The sequence below is a fragment of the Mauremys mutica genome, chromosome 5 (genome assembly GCF_020497125.1).
Source record: "Mauremys mutica isolate MM-2020 ecotype Southern chromosome 5, ASM2049712v1, whole genome shotgun sequence".
Lineage (NCBI taxonomy): Eukaryota > Metazoa > Chordata > Testudines > Geoemydidae > Mauremys > Mauremys mutica.
Window position 1 is genome coordinate 11,882,473 of NC_059076.1, and position 21,119 is coordinate 11,903,591.

The 21,119-nt window shown below is 42.7% G+C and overlaps 1 protein-coding gene across 2 annotated transcripts in view; it reads right to left on the bottom strand.

The window, feature by feature from the left end:
* Nucleotides 1-4,356: 4,356 nt before the first annotated feature.
* The window catches only part of CENPC (centromere protein C), a 74,187-nt gene continuing 57,424 nt past the window's right edge, over nucleotides 4,357-21,119 (bottom strand). For both annotated transcript variants that reach the window (XM_045019615.1, XM_045019614.1), the window contains exon 19: nucleotides 4,357-4,621. In XM_045019615.1, coding sequence (XP_044875550.1) covers nucleotides 4,579-4,621 — 43 coding nt within the window. In that variant the 3' untranslated portion in view covers nucleotides 4,357-4,578. The remainder of the gene's footprint in view (nucleotides 4,622-21,119) is intronic.

The window sequence follows — 21,119 nt, forward strand, 5'->3', positions numbered from 1 at the left end:
AATGGCGGCGGGGGAGCGGGACCCACCAACATCATCAGGACTAGATTCAGGCTCCATGGGGGAATAGGATTCTGCACCTGTGGAAATAGTCTGTCCAGGCCTCTTGGAACAGCAAGGCCAGAGAAGCCCTGTTAACTGATGCTGCAGCACTCAGGACCTGGGCCAAGGAGGACAGTTTTGATGGATGTAGGAGTGCAGATTCCAGACGCAGATATTTAAGCCTGGCTGCCCTGTCCTCCTTCGAATGGGGCTTAAAGCCCTTACAGAAGCTGCATCTGTCATTTACCTGAGCCTGCCCCAAGAACTTGAGGCAGCTGGGATGCAGGTCACTAATAGGCATTGCCTTAACACAAGAGTGGCAGGGCTTGAAGCCTGGAGAGCACGGCGTATCTCCAGTACCAAGACTGGATGCACAATTTTTTTTTAAAAAAAACTAAGCTGTACTAACTAAACTACTCTAACTACACAGAATCTTTTACAGCACTAGAAGAGAATTGCAGAAGCAAGAATGGGAGCTCCAACCACCATCCCAGGAGACAGAAAGAAACTAAGAGAGCTCAGGAGCAGCTTGACTCTTTATGCCTGCACATGGTGTACAAGGCAGCAGAGGGTGCTTGTGCCACCCAACAGGCAGGGGCGGCTCCAGGCCCCAGCACGCCAAGCGCGTGCTTGGGGCGGCATGCCGCGGGGGGGCGCTCTGCCGGTCGCCAGGAGGATGGCAAGCGGCTCCGGTGGACCTCCCGCAGGCGTCCCTGCGGAGGGTCCGCTGGTCCCGCGGCTCCGGTGGAGCATCCGCAGGCACGCCTGCGGGAGGTCCACCGGAGCCGCGGGACCAACGGACCCTCTGCAGGCATGTCTGCGGGAGGTCCACCAGAGCCGCGGGACCGGCAACTGGCACAGCGCCCCCCGCGGCGTGCCGCCGTGCTTGGGGCAGCGAAATGGCTAGAGCCGCCCCTGCCAACAGGTACTGCTAAGGGAAAAACTCTCCAACAACTGGCATTGGAGCACAAACACCTACAGTGGAATGGATATGTGCAATCACTCAAAGAAGAATCTATGCATCTAGATCCCAGATAGCTTTTAGTAAACCTGATTAACTCTGCTCTCTAATTAGAAACCACTACACCAAGGAACTATCGTGCAGATTTGAAAGGGACAAATTGAGCAGTTAAGTTCCATGTTAGCAGAACATTGCAAGCGCCTTGATTTTGCTGAGTGATCAGTGCTATTTTAGTTAGTTTGTTGCTTTTAATAAAATGCTATTTAGGAAAGTTGGATCTGCTTGTATGCCCACTGTATTATGACAAGAATATCTGCTTCCAGTAACTAAGCACACACAGCACTGATGTAGAATGATCATAAAATGTGAGAACATACGTCTTTGCAAAGGTTAATCCTCAATAGTATCTAAAAGGGAGGGAGGGGAGATGAAACCAAATGCAGAAAGATGCTAGACAGGGGAAGAGTCAGACCAAGGTTATAATATTCTGTTAAGGCAGCTGATCCATATCTGAGATGGATGTCTGAAAAAACGTGAGAAGTACAGGAGATCAGCATGCACAATACTGGATCACAAGATCAATTTTGTTGGACTGGAGTCGTACTGTGAGATTTATGACTGGATCTAATCAGCATAGGAAATGCATGTTCAGATTTTTCAGATCATAGTAGAGAGCAGAGATCTGCATATGAGATCTTGTAGTCCATCCTCCTACAGTGCAGGACTGTTCCCTGGAGTATATTTCCCAGTGCTTTGAACAAGCCTTGATAATTAGACACTAGGATAATGGACAAAATTTTCAAACATGCCTATATGACATTCCATTTTCAGATATGATTTAGGGGTCGTCTTCAGGGCAGTGTCAGTTTGAGCTATAAGTAAAATTTTGCCCTTAACCTGACTCCTGTTCACACACAAAAGTCTCTAGCTCAAGTTAAGTGATGCTTTAAGCTCAAGCTAGCTATCTCATCCAAGGGGATTCAGCAGGGATTGGATGGAGCTCCAATGCTGCGGAAGCTTGAGCTAGTAATGCAGTGTGGATGTTATAATAATTCACCAGCTGCTAATCCAATCACTGTGTCGTTCCACTGTTGTTTTGCAGTGTAGTTACTGACTCCCCTATCACTTGAGCTTGGTTAGATCCAGTGGAGTAACTTGAGTGCACTAACTGAACTGCTGCGGTGAATTGCAATATGATTTAGGGAGACAAGGTGGGTGAGGTAACATCTTTTGGTTTCCCTGACCTGAAAAAGATCTCTGTGTAAGCATGAAAGTTTGTCTCTCTCACCAACAGAAACTGATCCAATAAAAGATATTACCTCCCCTACCTTGTCTCTCTAATATCCTGGGATTAACAGGGCTACAACAACATTGCATTCAAGGAGACTTAGGCTAATTTTGGAACTGGGAATTAAACGCTTTTGAAAATGCTACCCTATGGGAGTAAGTTAACCCCTTAGTGAACAGACTGATTTATTGTGATTTGATTTAGTCAGCTTTGAAAACACCATCACCTATCCTTATTTTACTTTCCATAATTCCTTGGTTTTTAATTCTATTTTGATCAAAAAACATCGGAATTCTTGATTCTGTACGTTGGATAAGCAACCCAAAATTCAACGAATTCATCAGAACACAGTACTTGTAACTGGTCTATTAAAATTACTTCAGCTCATGGGTGCTGTATATTTTCACACGAGGAAATCACTCCAGCTCTTTCTCCAATTTTCTATAAGGTGTATACTTACTTTAAGCAAGGAGCCAATTCTCCACCTGTGAGAGAGATCCATAGCACAAAGCTAGGCTTTAAGAAATAAAGCACATCCTCAAGTAGGCGTGATTCTTCACCACTGGCAATTACTTCAGTGGGCATGAGATCAGGATCTAACAGCACTGGAACAGCCTTAGCCAGAATTATGAATTGAGATTCTAGCTGGCAGGGTGCCAACACAGATTTTCCTGCGCAGTGTGAATGGGGGTGATCTGGGTACTAAACTAGTTAGAAAACCTTGCCAAAGGCCACAAGCTTCTCTACATCAGTTTTATATAGTGGTGTGTAGCAGAGATCACCCTGTTCAGGGAAACTTTCCTCTCTTTTCCCCCCATTCCAAAAGCTCTAAGGTTTCTCTCTCTCTCCCCCCCATCCCCACGGTACATCTACACTGCAATCCTGGGCTGTGACTGCAGCTCGCACAGACATGGATTAAGTTAGAGCAAGTACCAAAGCAGTGAAGCTGCGGCAGTACCGGCTTCAGCACAGGCTGTACAAGCCCACGCAGAATCCTATGTCATTATTTCAGTGACTAGTATGCCCTGAATGCTGCTGTGGTACCTGAGCTCGCGCAATAAAAGCTAACTCAGGTATAGCCACACGAGCTGCAATCACATTCCTGACTGCAGTGTACAGACCCCTAGTTTGTCAGTGCTGTTCTAGACTCCCAGCTCAAATCACCTGACAACACTGCCTCAGCCAAGAGCACCCTCTTCTTATAAACTCAGAACTGTAAGGATGTTTTGTTTAAAAAACACAGCAGTATTCACAGTTTACCTGAATCCAATTCCGATTTTAAATGGCTCTGGGGAGACCTACTTTTATGACCTATAGTAAAGAGTTCTGAGAAGCTGAGCTTCTTGCTGTGGTATTAATAATAGATCTATGCAGATTGATATTCCTAGGAGATAAAAGGAAAGGAAAAATATTAAAAACTGATGCTTCTGGCAAATGAAAAACTAATGGACCATATTTTCCTGAGGGGATGGGAGGTGCTTTCATTTTATTTCACTCTGATAACTGTCGGAGACCTGCCATAGTGGGTAATGCTCAGAGATCACTGTCTCCAGCTAACAGAGAATGTCTTGAAAACAAAAGGATGCTGAAGGAGATGCAAGTGACCTGTCAGATATTTCAAGATGAGAGTAGCTAATGCATGGGATTATGCAGCAGGCTCTAACTAAATTTGTAACCCAGCTCAGCAATGGGAAGAATCCTATAAAGCTCACCTTTCTGTGTGGGACTCTGGGCTGCTTGTAAAACACACACGACCACCTGGATTTCAATGGCAATTCAGCTCAAAACTAAAATCACAACAATTACAGGTAGGATTTTCGAAAGCTCTCTCACTGAAGTCAACAATCAAACTCCCTTTGGCTTCAACGGGAGCAGATAGACCAGCGATGAGCACTTTTGATGAAACCCCTGAAAAGTTTCACCGTTGTTGCTCATATTTTAATGAATGTTACAAGTGAGACACTGCCTGTTGTCATACAAACATCTGTATTTTTCTGAAGAAACCCCATAAAGTGCCAGAAAACACATTCTTAAACGTGCTATAAGAGTGAAGAATTTAAGGCTCTGATTTACACTATTTACTCTTTATTGATACAAAACCAGAAATGACTTGTGTGACCACAAATGGTTACCTAAATTTACAACTTACAGCTGACAAAGAGATCTGTTTCAATGTCCATGAAACAATATATTCCCAGACCTGAAGAGAATTCCAGCTGAAAAGTAACTATGGACTTCTTTAGAATCCCCCAATATCCAACGTAAGATGATCTCCAATTTACTGGACAGGCTATGGTGAAGAGGACTCATTTAATGAATGTTCTATAATTGGCCTGAAATACAAAAAAGGATGGAAGTTAGTTTATTCAAACTAGCAGATAAATCTTACAGCAAAAATTTACTGCTCACCCACTTGACCCATACCATGACCTAAAAACAGCCAGTGGACAGTAAGGCAAATTTTATTCATAACAGCAAGGAAATATATTGTCCAGATCAGGGGTCAGCAACCTTTCAGAAGTGGTGTGCCGAGTCTAAATTTATTCACTCTAATTTAAGGTTTCACGTGCCAGTAATATATTTGAACGTTTTTAGAAGGTCTCTTTCTATAAGTCTATATTATATAACTAAACTATTGTTGTATGTAAAGTAAATAAGGTTTTTAAAATGTTTAAGAAGCTTCATTTAAAATTAAAATGCAGAGCCCCCTGGACTGGTGGCCAGGACCCAGGTAGTGAGAGTGCCACTGAATATCAGCTCGTGTGCCATCTTCGGCACGCGTGCCATAGGTTGCCTACCCCGAATCCAGATACAACAGTGATTTTCACAAAAAGCAACAACCCCATTTACACTAAAAAAGCAGATTAGCCTCTACCAGATTAGTGAAATCTGTTAAACCTATTCGATTTGACAGCTCCAAGATTTTATGGTTCCCTCAACCACTATGTCAGTTGTCAGTATAAAATCACTCCTTGCTATGACATTGCATTTTATCTATAAATGTTGTTCATTTTATGCTTTATTTTGTTGATTATTGTGACTATATATTTTGTTTAGTCACAACAAAAATTATTTGAAGTGCAGAAATTACTGTTAGAACTTTTAGTACACATTTTAATGCACACAGTATTCACTCTAGATGTACCATGTTATGTGGGAGTTGCAATGGGGTGCTGAATTTTCAAACTGCTCTAAAATCCACATATATAATCAGACTGAAAACTGCTATACTAGTTCTAGGCCTGGGGTAGAGTTTGTGGAGCAAGTTTGGAGGCATTTAATCAAAGCGTTCCTAAGATAAAATGACTTAAACATTTTAATTTTCTGCTAGAGCTTTTTCGCATAGAGATCAGGGGAGGGATTTACAGGCATTAGCCACAAAACATTTAATTGAACTTCCCCTGCTGAGATCTTGAGTCCAGGACCAAGAACCAGCACCAAAACATAACAACCTAAAATGTATTAGATTTTCTTTTTAGTTCTGCAAAGTTGCACTGGGTTTCTATGGGATAGTATGAGCTCTGTTCACCACCATGGTTTCATATGCCTACTGTAGCGGGAGGCAACATACATTTAGCTTGCTTTGCAAACGGGAGTTGCAGAGTCACTTCTAAAGCAGCTGGGATTAGAATCCAGGACTCTAATATGAAAGACCCAAGACACTTCAAAAAAATTATGGCTGAATGTGCCAGAGCTGAATTACCCTATAGCAATAGTCAGAGGATGTGAGTCTGTGTATTAAAGAATTCAGGATGTTCAAGAAATTAAATATGGCCCATGTCCCTGTGGCTGAAACAATGGAGTGAGTGTGGGGACAGAGGATTCTGTTCAGTGGTCTACTCCAGACTTTGTTTGTGATGTCAGGAAGTCACCTGAACCAGAATATTTAAGAGGTGGTGGAAATCTCCCTCTGAGGTCTGTATGGAAAACACCACTCCGCACCCCATGAGAGGCAGGAAAGACAGTCTTGTGTTTAACACACTGGACTGGGACTCAGGACTTGTCAATTCAGTTCCTGGCTTAGCTTTAGTCAATTCACAGTCTCAGTGCCTCAGTTTCCAAACCAGAAGGCTATTTTGGCTCTTCAGGGGACTGACCATTTTGGCTCATTTGGTACAAGGAGCCTTCCAAAGCTGTACAGAGCTTCTACATTGGGAATCACCCCCTACTCTAAGGCCTGGTCTACACTAAGGGGGGGGTGTCAAACTAGGGTACGCAAGTTCAGCTACGCAAATAGCGTAGCTGAACTCGAAGTACCCTAGTTCGACTGACTTACCCGTCCAGACGCGGCGGGGTGGAACTCCACGGTTCCAAGGTCGACTCCACCACCGCCATTCACAGTGGTGGAGTTCCAGAGTCAACCGGAGCGCGAGGGGAGTTCGAACTATCGCGTCTTGATTAGACGCGATAGTTCGAACTCCGAGAAGTCGAACTCACCGCGTCGACCCGGACAGTGAGTATAGACCTACCTTAAGTGAGGAGCACTCTTTAGAGGTCCTGGAGGGCACCAGGAAGACATAGGAGGGCACCAAGCCAGTGCTGTGCTTGGTGTAACATTTTTAGATTAGCAGTGGTTACTAGGATCTGTCTTTTGATGAAATGGTGGCAAGCTCTTTGCAAGCTCTCCTCAGCATGGGCGCCGTTTAAAGCTGATTCTGCAACTTCTCTAAAATCCATAGAGGTCTGGCTAACTGTCCCCTCTTCCTCCCCTTCAGTACTGCATTTCATTTCCAATTCCCCTTCCCACAAATTCCTCCCTCCAGGCACAGCCTCCTCACATGCCCTCCTGAAGTTCACTGTTACTAGCAGGAACAGACCTACTAATTGCGACAGGTGGAGAAGAGACTCAGGACTTCCATTTCCTTTAGGAACAGGGAAGGGGGGAGCCATACCGCCCTGTCCCTCTATCAGGAAACCCCTGAGGTATGCAGCTGCACAGTTCCCAATGAGAAGGGATTCCAGGGCTCCTCTCTTCTGCCACTACTGGGGAAAGGAGAGTGCAGACGACCCATCCCCAGCTCAACTGGGATGTGAAGTAGGCACGGCACAGCTCCTCTCTCTCCCAGTGTTGTATCCAGCTTGTAACTGAACTCCTTGCAGCTTCTCCACCACTAGCTTCCTTTCTCCTATTGGTCACTCAATCCCACCGGGTGGGCATGGAGAGGCCAGGAGAAGAGGAGGTGGTGACAGATGAAGAGAACTAGGGAAGCACCTTCTCCTCAGCAGTCATGCCCTCCCTCACTATCTCTGCTTTCTGGAGGGGCAGAGGGAGGAACAGAGGGAGGATGTAAATTCGCTTGCTAAAATGCTTGTTGACATGGAGTTACAATTGCAGGGACAAAACAGGGCACTGTGCTCTTCCAGAATGTCAGAGTTTGGGTCCCAGAACCCAAACAACCTAGAAAAGCTGCAAGGAAATGCAGACTTAAGGTGACACAACACAATCACATAACTTAACTCATAGGAATACAAAGAGAAATTGGGAAATTGGGAAGGTCACAGGCTGGCTAACCTAGTGAGGAGGGCTTTAAACTAGGTTCACCGGGGGAAGGAGACCAAAGCCCCGAGGTAAGTGGAGAAGTGGGATATCGGGAGAAAGCACAAGTAGGTGAGTGCAAGAGGGGAGGGCTCCTGCCCCATACTGGGACAGCAGGACGATCAGGGAGTTATCTTACATGTCTATACACAAATGCAAGAAGCCTGGGGAACAAGCAGGGAGAACTAGAAGTCCTGGCACAGTCAAGGAATTATGATGTAATTGGAATAACAGAGACTTGGTGGGATAACTCACATGATTGGAGTACTGTCATGGATGGATATAAACTGTTCAGGAAGGATAGGCAGGGCAGAAAAGGAGGGGGAGTTGCGTTGTATGTAAGGGAGCAGTATGACTGCTCAGAGCTCCAGTATGAAACTGCAGAAAAACCTGAGAGTCTCTGGATTAAATTTAGAACTATGAACAACAAGGGTAATGTCGTGGTGGGAGTCTGCTACAGACCACCAGACCAGAGGGATGAGGTGGACGAGGCTTTCTTCCAGCAACTAACAGAAGTTGCTAGATCACAGGCCCTGGTTCTCATGGGTGACTTTAATCACCTCGATATCTGTTGGGAGAGCAATACAGCAGTGCACAGACAATCCAGGAAGTTTCTGGAAAGTGTAGGGGACAATTTCCTGGTGCAAGTGCTGGAGGAACCAACTAGGGGAAAAGCTCTTCTTGACCTGCTGCTCACAAACAGGGAAGAAATAGTAGAGGAAGCAATAGTGGATGGGAACCTGGGAGGCAGTGACCATGAGATGGTCGAGTTCAGGATCCTGACACAAGGAAGAAAGGAGAGCAGTAGAACAGAGACCCTGGACTTCAGAAAAGCAGACTTCGACTCCCTCAGGGAACTGATGGGCAAGGTCCCCTGGGAGAATAAAATGATGGGGAAAGGAGTCGAGGAAAGCTGGCTGTATTTTAAAGAATCCTTATTGAGGTTGCAGGAACAAACCATCCCGATGTGTAGGAAGAAAAGTAAATATGGCAGGCGACCAGCTTGGCTTAACAGTGAAATCCTTGCTCGTCTTAAACACAAAAAAACAGCTTACAAGAAGTGGAAGATTGGACAAATAACCAGGGAGGAGTATAAAAGTATTGTTCAGGCATGCAGGAGTGAAATTAGGAAGGCCAAATCACACTTGGAGTTGCAGCTAGCCGGAGATGTTAGGAGTAACAAGAAGGGTTTCTTCAGGTATGTTAGCAACAAGAAGAAAGTCAAGGAAAGTGTGGGCCCCTTGCTGAATGAGGGAGGGAACCTAGTGACAGAAGATGTGGAGAAAGCTAGTGTACTCAATGCTTTTTTTGCCTCTGTCTTCACAGACAAGGTCAGCTCCCAGACAGCTGCACTCTGCAGCACGGTATGGGGAGGAGGTGATCAGCTCTCTGTGGAGAAAGAAGTAGTTCAGGACTATTTAGAAAAGCTGGACGAGCACAAGTCCATGGGGCCAGATGCGCTGCATCCGAGGGTGCTAAAGGAGTTGGCCGATGAGATTGCAGAGCCATTGGCCATTATCTTTGAAAAATCATGGCGATCGGGGGAGGTCCCGGATGATTTAGTTGGGTTTGGTCCTGTTTTGAGCAGGGGGTTGGACTAGATGACCTCCTGAGGTCCCTTCCAACCCTGAGATTCTATGATTCTATGATACTTTACTGTCCCTGCACACAACCCCAAACCAAGACAATTATTCATAGTCCAATTGATTCTCAAAGTGCTCTGTGCATCAACAATCTGAGAAGTATTTGCTGCTTATTGGCAGAGACAACACAAATGGGCAAAAGATGCTAAAGGAAACATAAGATGCTGTGACCTTCTTAAGGACACCTCAGGGCAGGGACCACAGGGGTCAGAGCTAAGGTTGTGTGAGAACTGTCACCTTGGCACTGCATTTCTTGATTTTTCTAAGGTTTGTGTTCTGATTTTATAATGTTAACACTGTTGGTAAGGCATAGGTAGAGACCATATCTTTGCATTCTCTTGTTTTCTAACTTTTGGCACATGATGTTCTGGAAAGGCATAATTTATTCAAATTCTGCATATGAATATTTATAATAAACAAACTGCATATTCACTTGATTATATTACTTAGAAAAATACTCTAAAAATATATTATATCTAGATATGTCAGAATGACAGTCTTTGGAGAGGGTTTTTTTTTTACCCCAAAAATGCCTATATATGATTTAGGAGCTGGCCTGTGCCCAAATCCCACAAATTTCTGCACAAGCTTAACTTTGCACAAGTGAAGAAGTTTAATGCCATCAATGGAACTATTTATGTATGTAATACTAAGCATATATTTACGTGTCTGTAGGACGAGGGCCCCTAGTTTGTTGTTGTAAAACAGAATATAACAAATTACAAATTAGACTAAGCAAATCCAAGAGATTTAAAATCAAGTTTGGCACTTTGTCGTACACTTACTTAAAATACAGAAAGGTAATGACATTGAGTCAGTAATTCTGATCCCCCCCAAGTGGATAAATTACAAAACCAGAATTGGATTGTTTTGAGGAAAACTGAGATGCAAACTGCAAATTGCTATAGTACAAATTTAATTGTATTTTTTTCTTCATTTTCTGTCAGGTTCAGAAAGCAAAACAGGTTCTTCATTTTGTATCTGGAGAGTGTGGTTAGTCTGGCCATTCAATGACCAAGTCATTTTACTGAAGCAGAAGACTAAATTAATGAGAGTAAAATGACATCTAGCCTAGACTGTGATTGGATGAGACTGATCCACCTACACTTTTCATTTGGTTTATTTGGTTTAACCAGGACGCATCAGACTAGATCACAATGGTCCATTCCTGGCCTTGGAATCTATGAGCTCTAAGGAGATCCTGAGCCAAAAAAACAAAAACAAAATAGGAACAAATAGTAAAACATAAAAGTAAATATTAAACATGATCAAAACTTTTAACCCTTAAAATATACTGAGCCTCATTCATAAGTTAAAATATTTGTTCAGCTATGACAGATAGGTATTAACTTATTCCTACAACAGCCACTGCGCCTTAGCTATGAATTTTCATAAAAGTGTACAACAAATTCTAGTTACTCAAAAAGCAAGTGTTTGCATTTACCAATATTAGTCAAAGCAGCTACACTAATAATGAGGGTACATTTGCTGGGCGCAGCATGACCTCTGCAATTATCACTTAATTGTACTTTATGGGCCAATACCGGGAGCCTCAGACTTTCTTCTCAAGGTTTGTCCTTCCTTCAGCACTTTTTACCTGCCAGGCTATATAATTAGTCCTATTTCATAAGCTTAATTGTAAATTTGTTTTGATTAATTAGCCCCAGAGCTCACTTGGCACTTACTGAGACATAAGGGAGGGTTCTTGGTTTATTCAATATACAGACTACTGCACCCTAGGGGAGTCTCCCCATCAGCAATAAAATTTCACAAATTGTGTTTGAAAAACTTTTCTATATTTAATTAACTTTAATTTCTTTAAATTGCCCATTTTGTGCTATAATGAAGGTGAGGTTAGCAAAAAGGAAGGATACAATGTATCAAGTTCAGGTATCGCATTCTGTTGCTTTTATGGAATAATCACCAGTTGAACACTGCCTTTTGGGTTGTTGATGAAAAAACTCAGTGCTCCTACATGAGTAATATAAGAAACCCAGGATAGGGATTTAAGTTACCATGGTGGCTATGTTCTGTTGAAAATGGCAAAGGAAATATTGCACTTGCACAATCAAACTGTGTTCTGCTCTTCCATTTCAATAGACAAAGTTCCATTCAATGGCATATTTGACTTTGAAGCATCTAAAGAAACTGCTTTTCTGCAATCTTACCATAAAACCTTCTACCACGTTACTTAACTCTCGATGGGGTGACCAGATGTCCCGATTTTATACGGACAGTCCGGATTTTGGGGTCTTTTTCTAATATAGGCTTCCATTACCCCCCACCCCGGTCCCGATTTTTCACACCTGCTGTCTGGTCATCCTAACTCTTGACAATGTTTGTACTTTAACAAAAAAAACACCACACCCTATTTGTGACCTTGGCCCATTCAACTGCTTCTTTTCTATCACTCCCTTTGATTTTAAGCATGTTGGTTTAGGTAGGTTCATATACTGATAGCTGATAATCCCTAAACTCTCTTCATACAATTGCAGTATTGAACAGGAGCTTTCATGTTTACTACAGTTAGAACAAGAAACCACCAACTTCTGAATTCCCAAACTTTCTTTATTCAGACACCACCTTCTTAAAAAAACTGTTGTGAAGTCAACAGAACATTCAGAGGACATACAACCAATGGTATATGTGCCATAAAAATACTTTTATAACTTGTCTCCTATTAGGCAGAAAGAACTGTGATGTTATCACCTCCATTTTAATTTTTTACAGTTAAAGTTTTCATTTCATTTGAAATTAAAACCTAATGTTTCTAGTATCAAAAGCTCTCAGATGTGTCATATTTCTGTAAATATTTCAGAGTAACATGTTCAAAATAAAAATAAAATTGGGCATGGTTATAGTAGAAGACTGTATTAAGACTATCAGAAAATACTGCGTAAATCTAAAGAAAAGTGACCAAGAATTAAGCCAAAGAGTTAAGTCAGATGTTAAGATGCCTTTCCGTGTTTTAAAGTATTTTAGAATTCCATTTAAATCATTCTAATGTTCCTTCATCTGACTCCTTCCAACTTGCAGAATCTGTATAGACCCAACATTGCACAAGGTCATGAGAGTAACATGGAGTCTTACAGGAGATGTATCTTTTAAATAAAAACCTACTCAGAAGAAAATCTTCAACTTTATAGTAGAAATTTTGTTGTGGAGTATTTGGCCATATAAATGAGGCTCAGGCAGATCAGAGAGCATTTCAGTTGGCTGCTCTCAGACCTAACAAAGGACCACCACACCAGATGAAGGGCACACACACAAGAGATTTTACTCAGTGTACTTTTACAATCAACCAACAAAGTGTCTTTGACAACAGGCAAGTGTCTGGTTCAATGGATCAGGAACGAACAAGGATCAATCTCTGTTGCCACACTAGTCCATAAACTGGGCCGTACTTTACTTCAGGGAGTAACAGAGACTTTCGATCCTTGATCTCTCTGCTAAGCCTACCAGAAGTATGGTAACTATGATATGCATGTGCCCAGGAAAAAGTAAAGTGATATCACTATTTTATCTCATACCTCAAAAAGTACAACTAACAGAAAAACATTGATCTTGTTCAATACTAACCTGGCTCAGATCTGAACAAGTAACTTACTAGATAAAATGCTCTGTATTCTATTATCTAACTAATCATCCAACCTCACTTTTATATAGCATTATACAATAGGTATCATTATGGTCTATCAAGTAAATAAAATGACAGGTTGTGCTATTTCCCTGGATAAAGTTATTGTATCATGTAAATGATGTGCATTATACAAACCTCCTAAAATAGCCAAATACAGATGCTGAACTAAAAAATAACTGTGCTTAGAGTTCCACCTAGTGGAGTATATCGGAAACATTTCTAGTAATAGACTAGACAAGATTTATAAATGTAGGACTACATTTTTAAAAAAGAGTTTGATTTTCACAATAACACCTCTACCTCGATATAATGCTGTCCTTGGGAGCCAAAAAATCTCACCGCGTTATCAGTGAAACCGCATTATATTGAACTTGCTCTGATCCACCAGAATGCGCAGCCCCGTCCTCCCGGAGCACTGCTTTACCGCATTATATCCAAATTCGTGTTATATCAGGTGGCATTATATCAGGGTAGCGGTGTACCAGTATGTTTTTCTCTTCTGCCTTTTCTTCTCCCCGAGCGAAAATTTTCAATAGACTCTATGTCCTTAGAGCCAGTTTTATGTGCATTGCACTTCCTGTTTTAGGAAATCAGACTCCCTTTTCATGGCATACAGCGGGACCAAGGAAAAGCCTACTGCTCTACTATCATCAGTTGGTTTAATAATGTATTCTATTATTTATCTCAGAATGAAGTCTGTCCAAAGAAGATTAAATTAAGTCTGTGGGCAGAACAAGAACGTACAAATATCCACTGAAGAGGCAAGGCACCTATTAGGAGATCTCTGCACACCTTCTCCAAACTCTACACACTAGCCATAGCAGCTTTGGCTGGGGCTGCATTTGAATATAATAGCTAGCACCAGGATCATAAGCAGGCACTGCTATTTAAACAAATAAAAACCAGAGCTTCTAAGACCTAACTTAGCTCAGATTTTTTTTCTTTACAAGCTTAAATGCCTTTGTTGCTTATATTATCTCAAGAACATTTGGGCTTTCTTGTTAAGGAAGCTACCAGAAAGAAGCTACCAACTTCTCCACTCCAAACCCCCTCTTTCAAAGGAATGATATTGTTGGAACATCCAAGCACTTTTGCAGATAGCTGCTAACTAAATTCAAAGCTAACGAACCAAATACAAGGTACTGCGAAGCCAATTCATCTTCACTATTTTCATGTGTGCCAGAAGTTTAGCATAACAATCACTACCAAGACTTTCTACGAAGGGATTCACAGGTAGTGGATCATCAAACAGCTTTCAACTCCTATTCAGCTTTTTCTACTTCCTCCTTTTCCTGTGCAATGGCAGAGGTAATTCAGAGAAGGGGGCCTATTCGAATAGTTGTGGTTTATCCTCATCTTAGGCCATAATGAAATTTGACTAGCCTGGGAGGCTAACGTTATCCACACCATCTGCTGTCTAGACACTTGGCTTCAGGAGTACACTGTAAGTTCATGATTTTCCCAGAGGTCCTCATTACTATCCAGGAATTCATGGAGCATAGCAGAGGTAAACGTTAACAATTCTAATGCAGCTGGCAGTTGCCATACTAACAAGGTAAAAGGTGCAAAGTAAAATAAAATACCCACATATTCAGAACTAACCATACATTCATTCCGTAGTTTTCATATTGTCAGGGAAAAGTGACCCCCCGCCCCCAAGGCCTTAGGCCTACTTGGCTAAGCTGTAAAATTCTAGAGTAACAGCTAAGCTTGTTTTTCTGTATAAAGGGCATGTGGGGGCAGAAAGATGTGGTTGGGGCCCCAAAAAGAGGAACTGAAACTGGGAAAACGGGGAACCCAGGGATAGAACAGAAGGCCCCAGAACATGCCAAATTGCAACAGAAGCCCTTGCATAGAATCATAGAATCATAGAATCTCAGGGTTGGAAGGGACCTCAGGAGGTCATCTAGTCCAACCCCCTGCTCAAAGCAGGACCAAACCCAACTAAATCATCCCAGCCAGGACTTTGTCAAGCCTGACCTTAAAAACCTCTAAGGAAGGAGATTCCACCCCCTCCCTAGGTAACCCATTCCAGTTCTTCACCACCCTACTAGTGAAAAAGTTTTTCCTAATATCCAACCTAAACCTCCCCCTCTGCAACTTGAGACCATTACTCCTTGTTCTGTCATCTTCTACCACTGAGAACAGTCTAGATCCATCCTCTTTGGAACCCCCTTTCAGGTAGTTGAAAGCAGCTATCAAATCCCCCCTCATTCTTCTCTTCTGCAGACTAAACAATCCCAGTTCCCTCAGACTCTCCTCATAAGTCATGTGCTCCAGCCCCCTAATCATTTTGGTTGCCCTCCGCTGGACTCTCTCCAATTTATCCACATCCTTCTTGTAGTGTGGGGCCCAAAACTGGACACAGTACTCCAAATGAGGCCTCACCAGTGCTGAGTAGAGGGGAATGATCACATCCCTTGATCTGCTGGAAATGCCCCTACTTATACAACCCAAAATGCCATTAGCCTTCTTGGCAACAAGGGCACACTGTTGACTCATATTCAGCTTTTCGTCCACCGTAACCCCTAGGTCCTTTTCTGCAGAACTGCTGCCCAGCCATTCGGTCCCTAGTCTGTAGCAGTGCATGGGATTCTTCCGTCCTAAGTGCAGGACTCTGCACTTGTCCTTGTTGAACCTCATCATATTTCTTTTGGCCCAATCCTCTAATTTGTCATAACCAGACCGCAAGAACAGGGTGTTAGAACAGTCAAACCACCAACTTGACAATAACAGGAAAAACCCTAAATGGAAAAAGCAATTGATCAGCTTGCTTATGATTAGCATTGTATCCCAAATAAGGTAATTATAGTGTGTAACGAGCGTGCTACGTTTTGCGGTTTTAACCTTTATAAGCTTGGTAAAATTTGTTGAGAGCAGAGCAGCTTGCTCTTGCATGGGGCCATGCTGTCTCTCCCTGCATATATGCCTGTATGAAATAAAGGAGCCTCAGGCTGTCTGAACTAAAATCAATCGTGTGGTCAATTTTCCACAACAATATATATCTAAATGCATAGGATGAACTGGGGACACTGACAACCAGTCCAGCAGTTCAACTATCTTTGGTTTATTTAAGATGACAGCACATTCTCTGAAGGGTACGCAGCAAGGCTACACATTTAAATAGAGATTTTGAGAACCTTGCTTGGTATCAGGTTAATAAATATTCTACATTCTACGAAGTATTTTATTTGAAGATCTCAAAACACTTTTCAGATATTAAACTTCACAATTCTCCTGTGAGGTAGTTAAGTATTTTACCCATTGTATAAGTGAGAAAGCTGATATGCTGGCAGTGGGTGGGAAGGGGGAGGAGAAGAGTGATTTGCCCAAGGTTTCACAGCAAGAAAATGGTAGAGGCAGGAATAAAAACCTGGAGCCCTGATTCCCAGTTCTCTTCTCAAGACACTAAAAAATATCCCCCTGTATACTTGGGAAATAGTTCTGGTGCTGAAAACATGGAAGTCTCTCCTCAAGAAATTGCTGACATTTTATACTGCCCTTGTCAAACAGGGTGATGTGCCTATGGAAAAGATCAGATATCCAGAGTGTGAAACAAGGACTTCCACAATCCTTTGGAAGCCAACTGTATTAGTAAAAACGTATATTCAAAAAAATATATAGCACATTCGGACACAAGACTTAATATTGCACAGGAAGTGATATGCTCTACTTATGGCTCAAAGAAAATATTCCAGCTACTTGAATGGCAAGAAGTATGGTCAAAGAACTAGTGAAATCATTATTTTTGATTGAAAATCATGGGACCATTAAACACGCTCCAACATCTGACCCAAGACAGAGTTCCAAACCTATGGAACTCATTACCAGATAAGAATGACTGCTAACCTCGCAGCATTCAGAAGCAAATGCAAAAATCCACCTTTCTATTCAAGCTTTCATGCAATATTATCTTTAATCATACCACCATTCTACGATAAAAGCCAAGCCTGCCCTCCTATCAACAGGAAAGGAAGAGACATGTCATTTGTAGTCTTTGGAGATGCTCCAACTACGCTGATCAGCATTAGCATAGGGGAGGAGAGATTTATTTTACTTTAAAAACAGACTGACTTTTGTGGTTAAACTGTGTTTTTTAGTACGGCTGCTGAACTATTCTAATTTATGAACGGGTAGCTGTACTTTAAATGCAGGCTGTTCCCTTACCATGCCTTCTGCTTTGTCAAAGTGAGTCTCTGTGCCAGTCCCAAACCAGGCACATCTCTTCCTTCCTAAGCATCTGTCTTTGCTTTCAACCCCGCTCTTTCCCTGGGTTCAGCTCTAGCCCCTCAGGGGCTCTGCTCAGTCTCTCTGTCTGCCCATTCTTCACCCCTTGCCTCAGCCTGCCCTATTTCTCCTTCCCAGGGCCTCTTCCTACGCTCCCTCAGACTTTCTGGCTGCTCTCCTACTCCTTTATAGAGCACTGACTCCCATGGATGTTCTCCCTGGAATTCCTCCCTGCTGTCTCTCCCACAGGCTGGTCTCAGTCCCCACCCCAAGCAGGCCTGGTTTAGTCACATGACCCACCTGTGACCTGACTTCACTCTTTTCTGCCACACAGGGAGGCAAGTCAAGTGTGGCACAGGTGCAGCTGAACCCCAACACTCAAAGGGCCAGCTCGCCCTGTGACACCAATGCAGCTGTGTCTGTCCCAGTCAGCAGACAGCCTGAAATGCTAGCTCTGAGAAGCGTGAACTACTCCTACCATCTCAACCACACCACCACTGAAACAACTTACAAGGTCAATACTTAACCGTTTCACTACTGATTGAGGCCCGCAAAAAAGGGGAAGGATGATCGCTTCATGACTATATGAACAGTCTACTGCAAATGGCATCCCTATTAAGGGAGCAAGTCTTGAGAGTCCATGAAGTCCAGCAGAGGCATCTCATTACAGCACCACAGGTGGGAACAACTCCGAAGAATATGACGTCCTTTTCCAGTTTAATTCTTGGATGCCATGGATCTAAAAAAGGATGCCTCTAGAAGTAAACTGTAAAGCACAGCCGATCCTTAAAGTCACTAGAACCTCTCAGTCAAACCTGAACGCTGCTGCTTCTACAGAAATCACTCAGGGACAGCATTACAACACCTTTCATAAGAAAGAAATGTTTTTAAACAAATGTATAGCTTGGGTAAATGATGAATAAGATGCAATAGGTATGTTAACTTTCTACTACAAGTTTCTGAAACCTGTAAACTCCAAGGATTAGGTTAATTAAGTGTAAATGAAGTTAATGGAAAACATATGCTTAATATTAGAACACTTCAGAGATGTGAAGGCTGAAGAGAAGGAAGGTAGAGCATGCCCTTTGCTTGTCTCATCAACAGGGTTGAAAGCTAGGACCTTTAGATCCACAACGTGAACTTCTTATCAGTTGAGCTAATGGAGTAGCTGGTAACAATAGTAGGCTGTTACTGTCTCTGTGGACCAACCACAAGAGGGAGACAGTGACTTATCCAACTAGTTGCTATATAGTGGAGCAGGGGTCGGCAGCCTTTCAGAAGTGTGTGCCGAGTCTTCATTTATTCACTCTAATTTAAGGTTTCGCGCGCCGGTAATACATTTTAACGTTTTTAGAAGGTATCTTTCTATAAGTCTATAATATATAACTAAACTATTGTTGTATGTAAAGTAAATAAGGTTTTAAAAATGTTTAAGAAGCTTCATTTAAAATTAAATTAAAATGCAGAGCCCCCTGGACCAGTGGCCAGGACCCGGGCAGTGTGAGTGCCACTGAAAATCAGTTTGTGTGCCACCTTTGGCACGTGTGCCATAGGCTGCCTACCCCTGTAGTAGAGGAAAGGTGGGAATCCAAACGCCTGAGTTCTATTTCTGGCTCAGAAAGGGAGTGTGTTTTAGTGATTAGAAACACAGATTTGTCACATTCATTCTGAAAATCAGCATGGCAAAGTGGAAGGGTAGGGTTTGTCACATTAGAGAGCTGCTACCTATTCCTAGCTCTGTCAGTTGTGTGAAAGTAGAATGAATTATAGTGTAAAAATAAGAATGGATTAAAGAAATGTATGTACCTTTAAGCAGAAATAAGAAATGTTGAAATACAGGTGCCAGGAAAAGAAACATTAGGCATAAACAAGGGTGCTAATGGCAAAACATTAACTGAAGATCGGGAATAGTAAGGAAATAAGCTATGCATGTCTAGCCCAGGTAAATTTACCAGACTCTGCTTCCTTTGTTATCTTGTTAAGTGCTCACCCTTTTATCTGTATAAATGAGATAGTTTGTGTCTTGCATGGTGCTCACATTATCTGGGTGCTATTAGCAGAGCGCTGTGCTAATAAAACAGAGTGGTCTGACAAACAGAGTCCTGAGTCTAACTTTGACAATTTGGAGGTCCCACCGAGATGGCAACCGTCTTCACTGGGGCTGTGTGATTCCTGACCATTTCTGTAGGACGACCGTGGCAGCCGGCACCTGGGCATTTGGCCCGAGCAGTCCTCCACCAGAACAGAAAGGCACACGACCACAGTGAAGTCTACGCCATCGAACCTGTTGGTTCCCACTCTGTTCTGGTAGGGATCCCGGGATCCGACATCAGGAATCTGGTCAGGTAATTATTTCTGTGTTTTGTCCGGACTGAGGACTGTCCTGTCTCTTTGTCTATCCGTTCTCCTGTGGAGTGTTTGAGTCTGGGTGCCATCTCCGTCCGGGGATTGGCCGACCAAGGGGTTCCTGTCCCCACGGTCTGAGTGAGTGGAATCTGCACAATCGCAGCCACACCGCACTTTGGGTAAAACCCTTGGTGTGAAAGCAAGGGCGATTGAGGCAGTAGCCTGTGGGCTCCTTTTGTGTGTTGCACCGGGCATCGCTCTGACAAACCCGAATTTCCTTCTTGTGCAATTGGTGTGTGAAGTCCTCCTGTATGGGTAACCAGACGTCTAAGTCGGGAGAGTTCCCTAAATGAATGCCGGCTCATTTATGTATTTTAGGATGGGTCCGGACTCTTGTAAAAAGGGTCTGGACTCCTGTAAATTTCTGGAAAAATGGCCTAGGCTAACTCAGGGGGATCCCAAAACTCAGTGGCCACTGTTAAAATCTTGGAACAAAGACCGAGTGGACGTCTTAAAAGACAAACTCGGCCAACCTAAAACTAAATTGGCTAAAGGAGAGGTTAATTGTTTCATGCAGTGGTGGGAAGAGGCAAATCGTAGGTGGACAAAATCAAAACTCGCCTCTCTCAAGTATTCAAATAATTTAAAAGCTTTATTAAAAGCCTCCTCTCCCACCACCAAACCGAGCGCTCCCCTTTACCCCGTTCTCCAAACCCCGGATCGATCCAACCCCCTTAATACTCCCATCTCATTGTAAAAAGGACAAAAGTTCCCCTTTGTTGTCTGTCTCAGAAACTGATTCTTAATTCAGCAAAGGGGGGGAGGGGGGTCCTCAACTAGTCCCCACCCTTCCTGGTCCCTTTCCTTGAACATTTCTTTCAAAATTGTGAAGTGACCACAATATCACTCACAAACGGTTCATTGGAAAAAAGCAGGATCGGGCCCAGAAAAGCAGGCAAGCAACAGATAAAGAAACTGAAAAACAGGTTGGAAGCCCTAAGGGCATAGTGTCAGGAGTAAGAAAAGCAGTAAGTCCAGGCATGAAACCCTGGAACAATACTTAAAATGGTGAAATCTGAGGTGATAAAGGTGTCATTTTGGGAGATAAACAAGTGATTTAAGAAAAAAAGAGTAAAAAGTTAACGCTACAGGCTGGAAAGAATTACGCAGTTAAACTTTGTGAAAATGTTAAAAAGGACCATGTTAAAGAGAGAGAATTCTTGGTTTCTTTGCAGCCAGTCTGAAGGGAAAATGGGCCCTTTTCCAGAAGAAAGCTTGTAAATAATCCAAATATATATACAGCTATGTAAAAACAAAGCAGTGTAAAGGAAAGTTAAGGAAAAGAAAATGTGTATGTATCTATTTGTCTGTGAAAATATGTAAAGTTCTAAGAATCTAAACCAGCACATCTGGTTTGTAAAACTCCTGTTTTGTAGGTG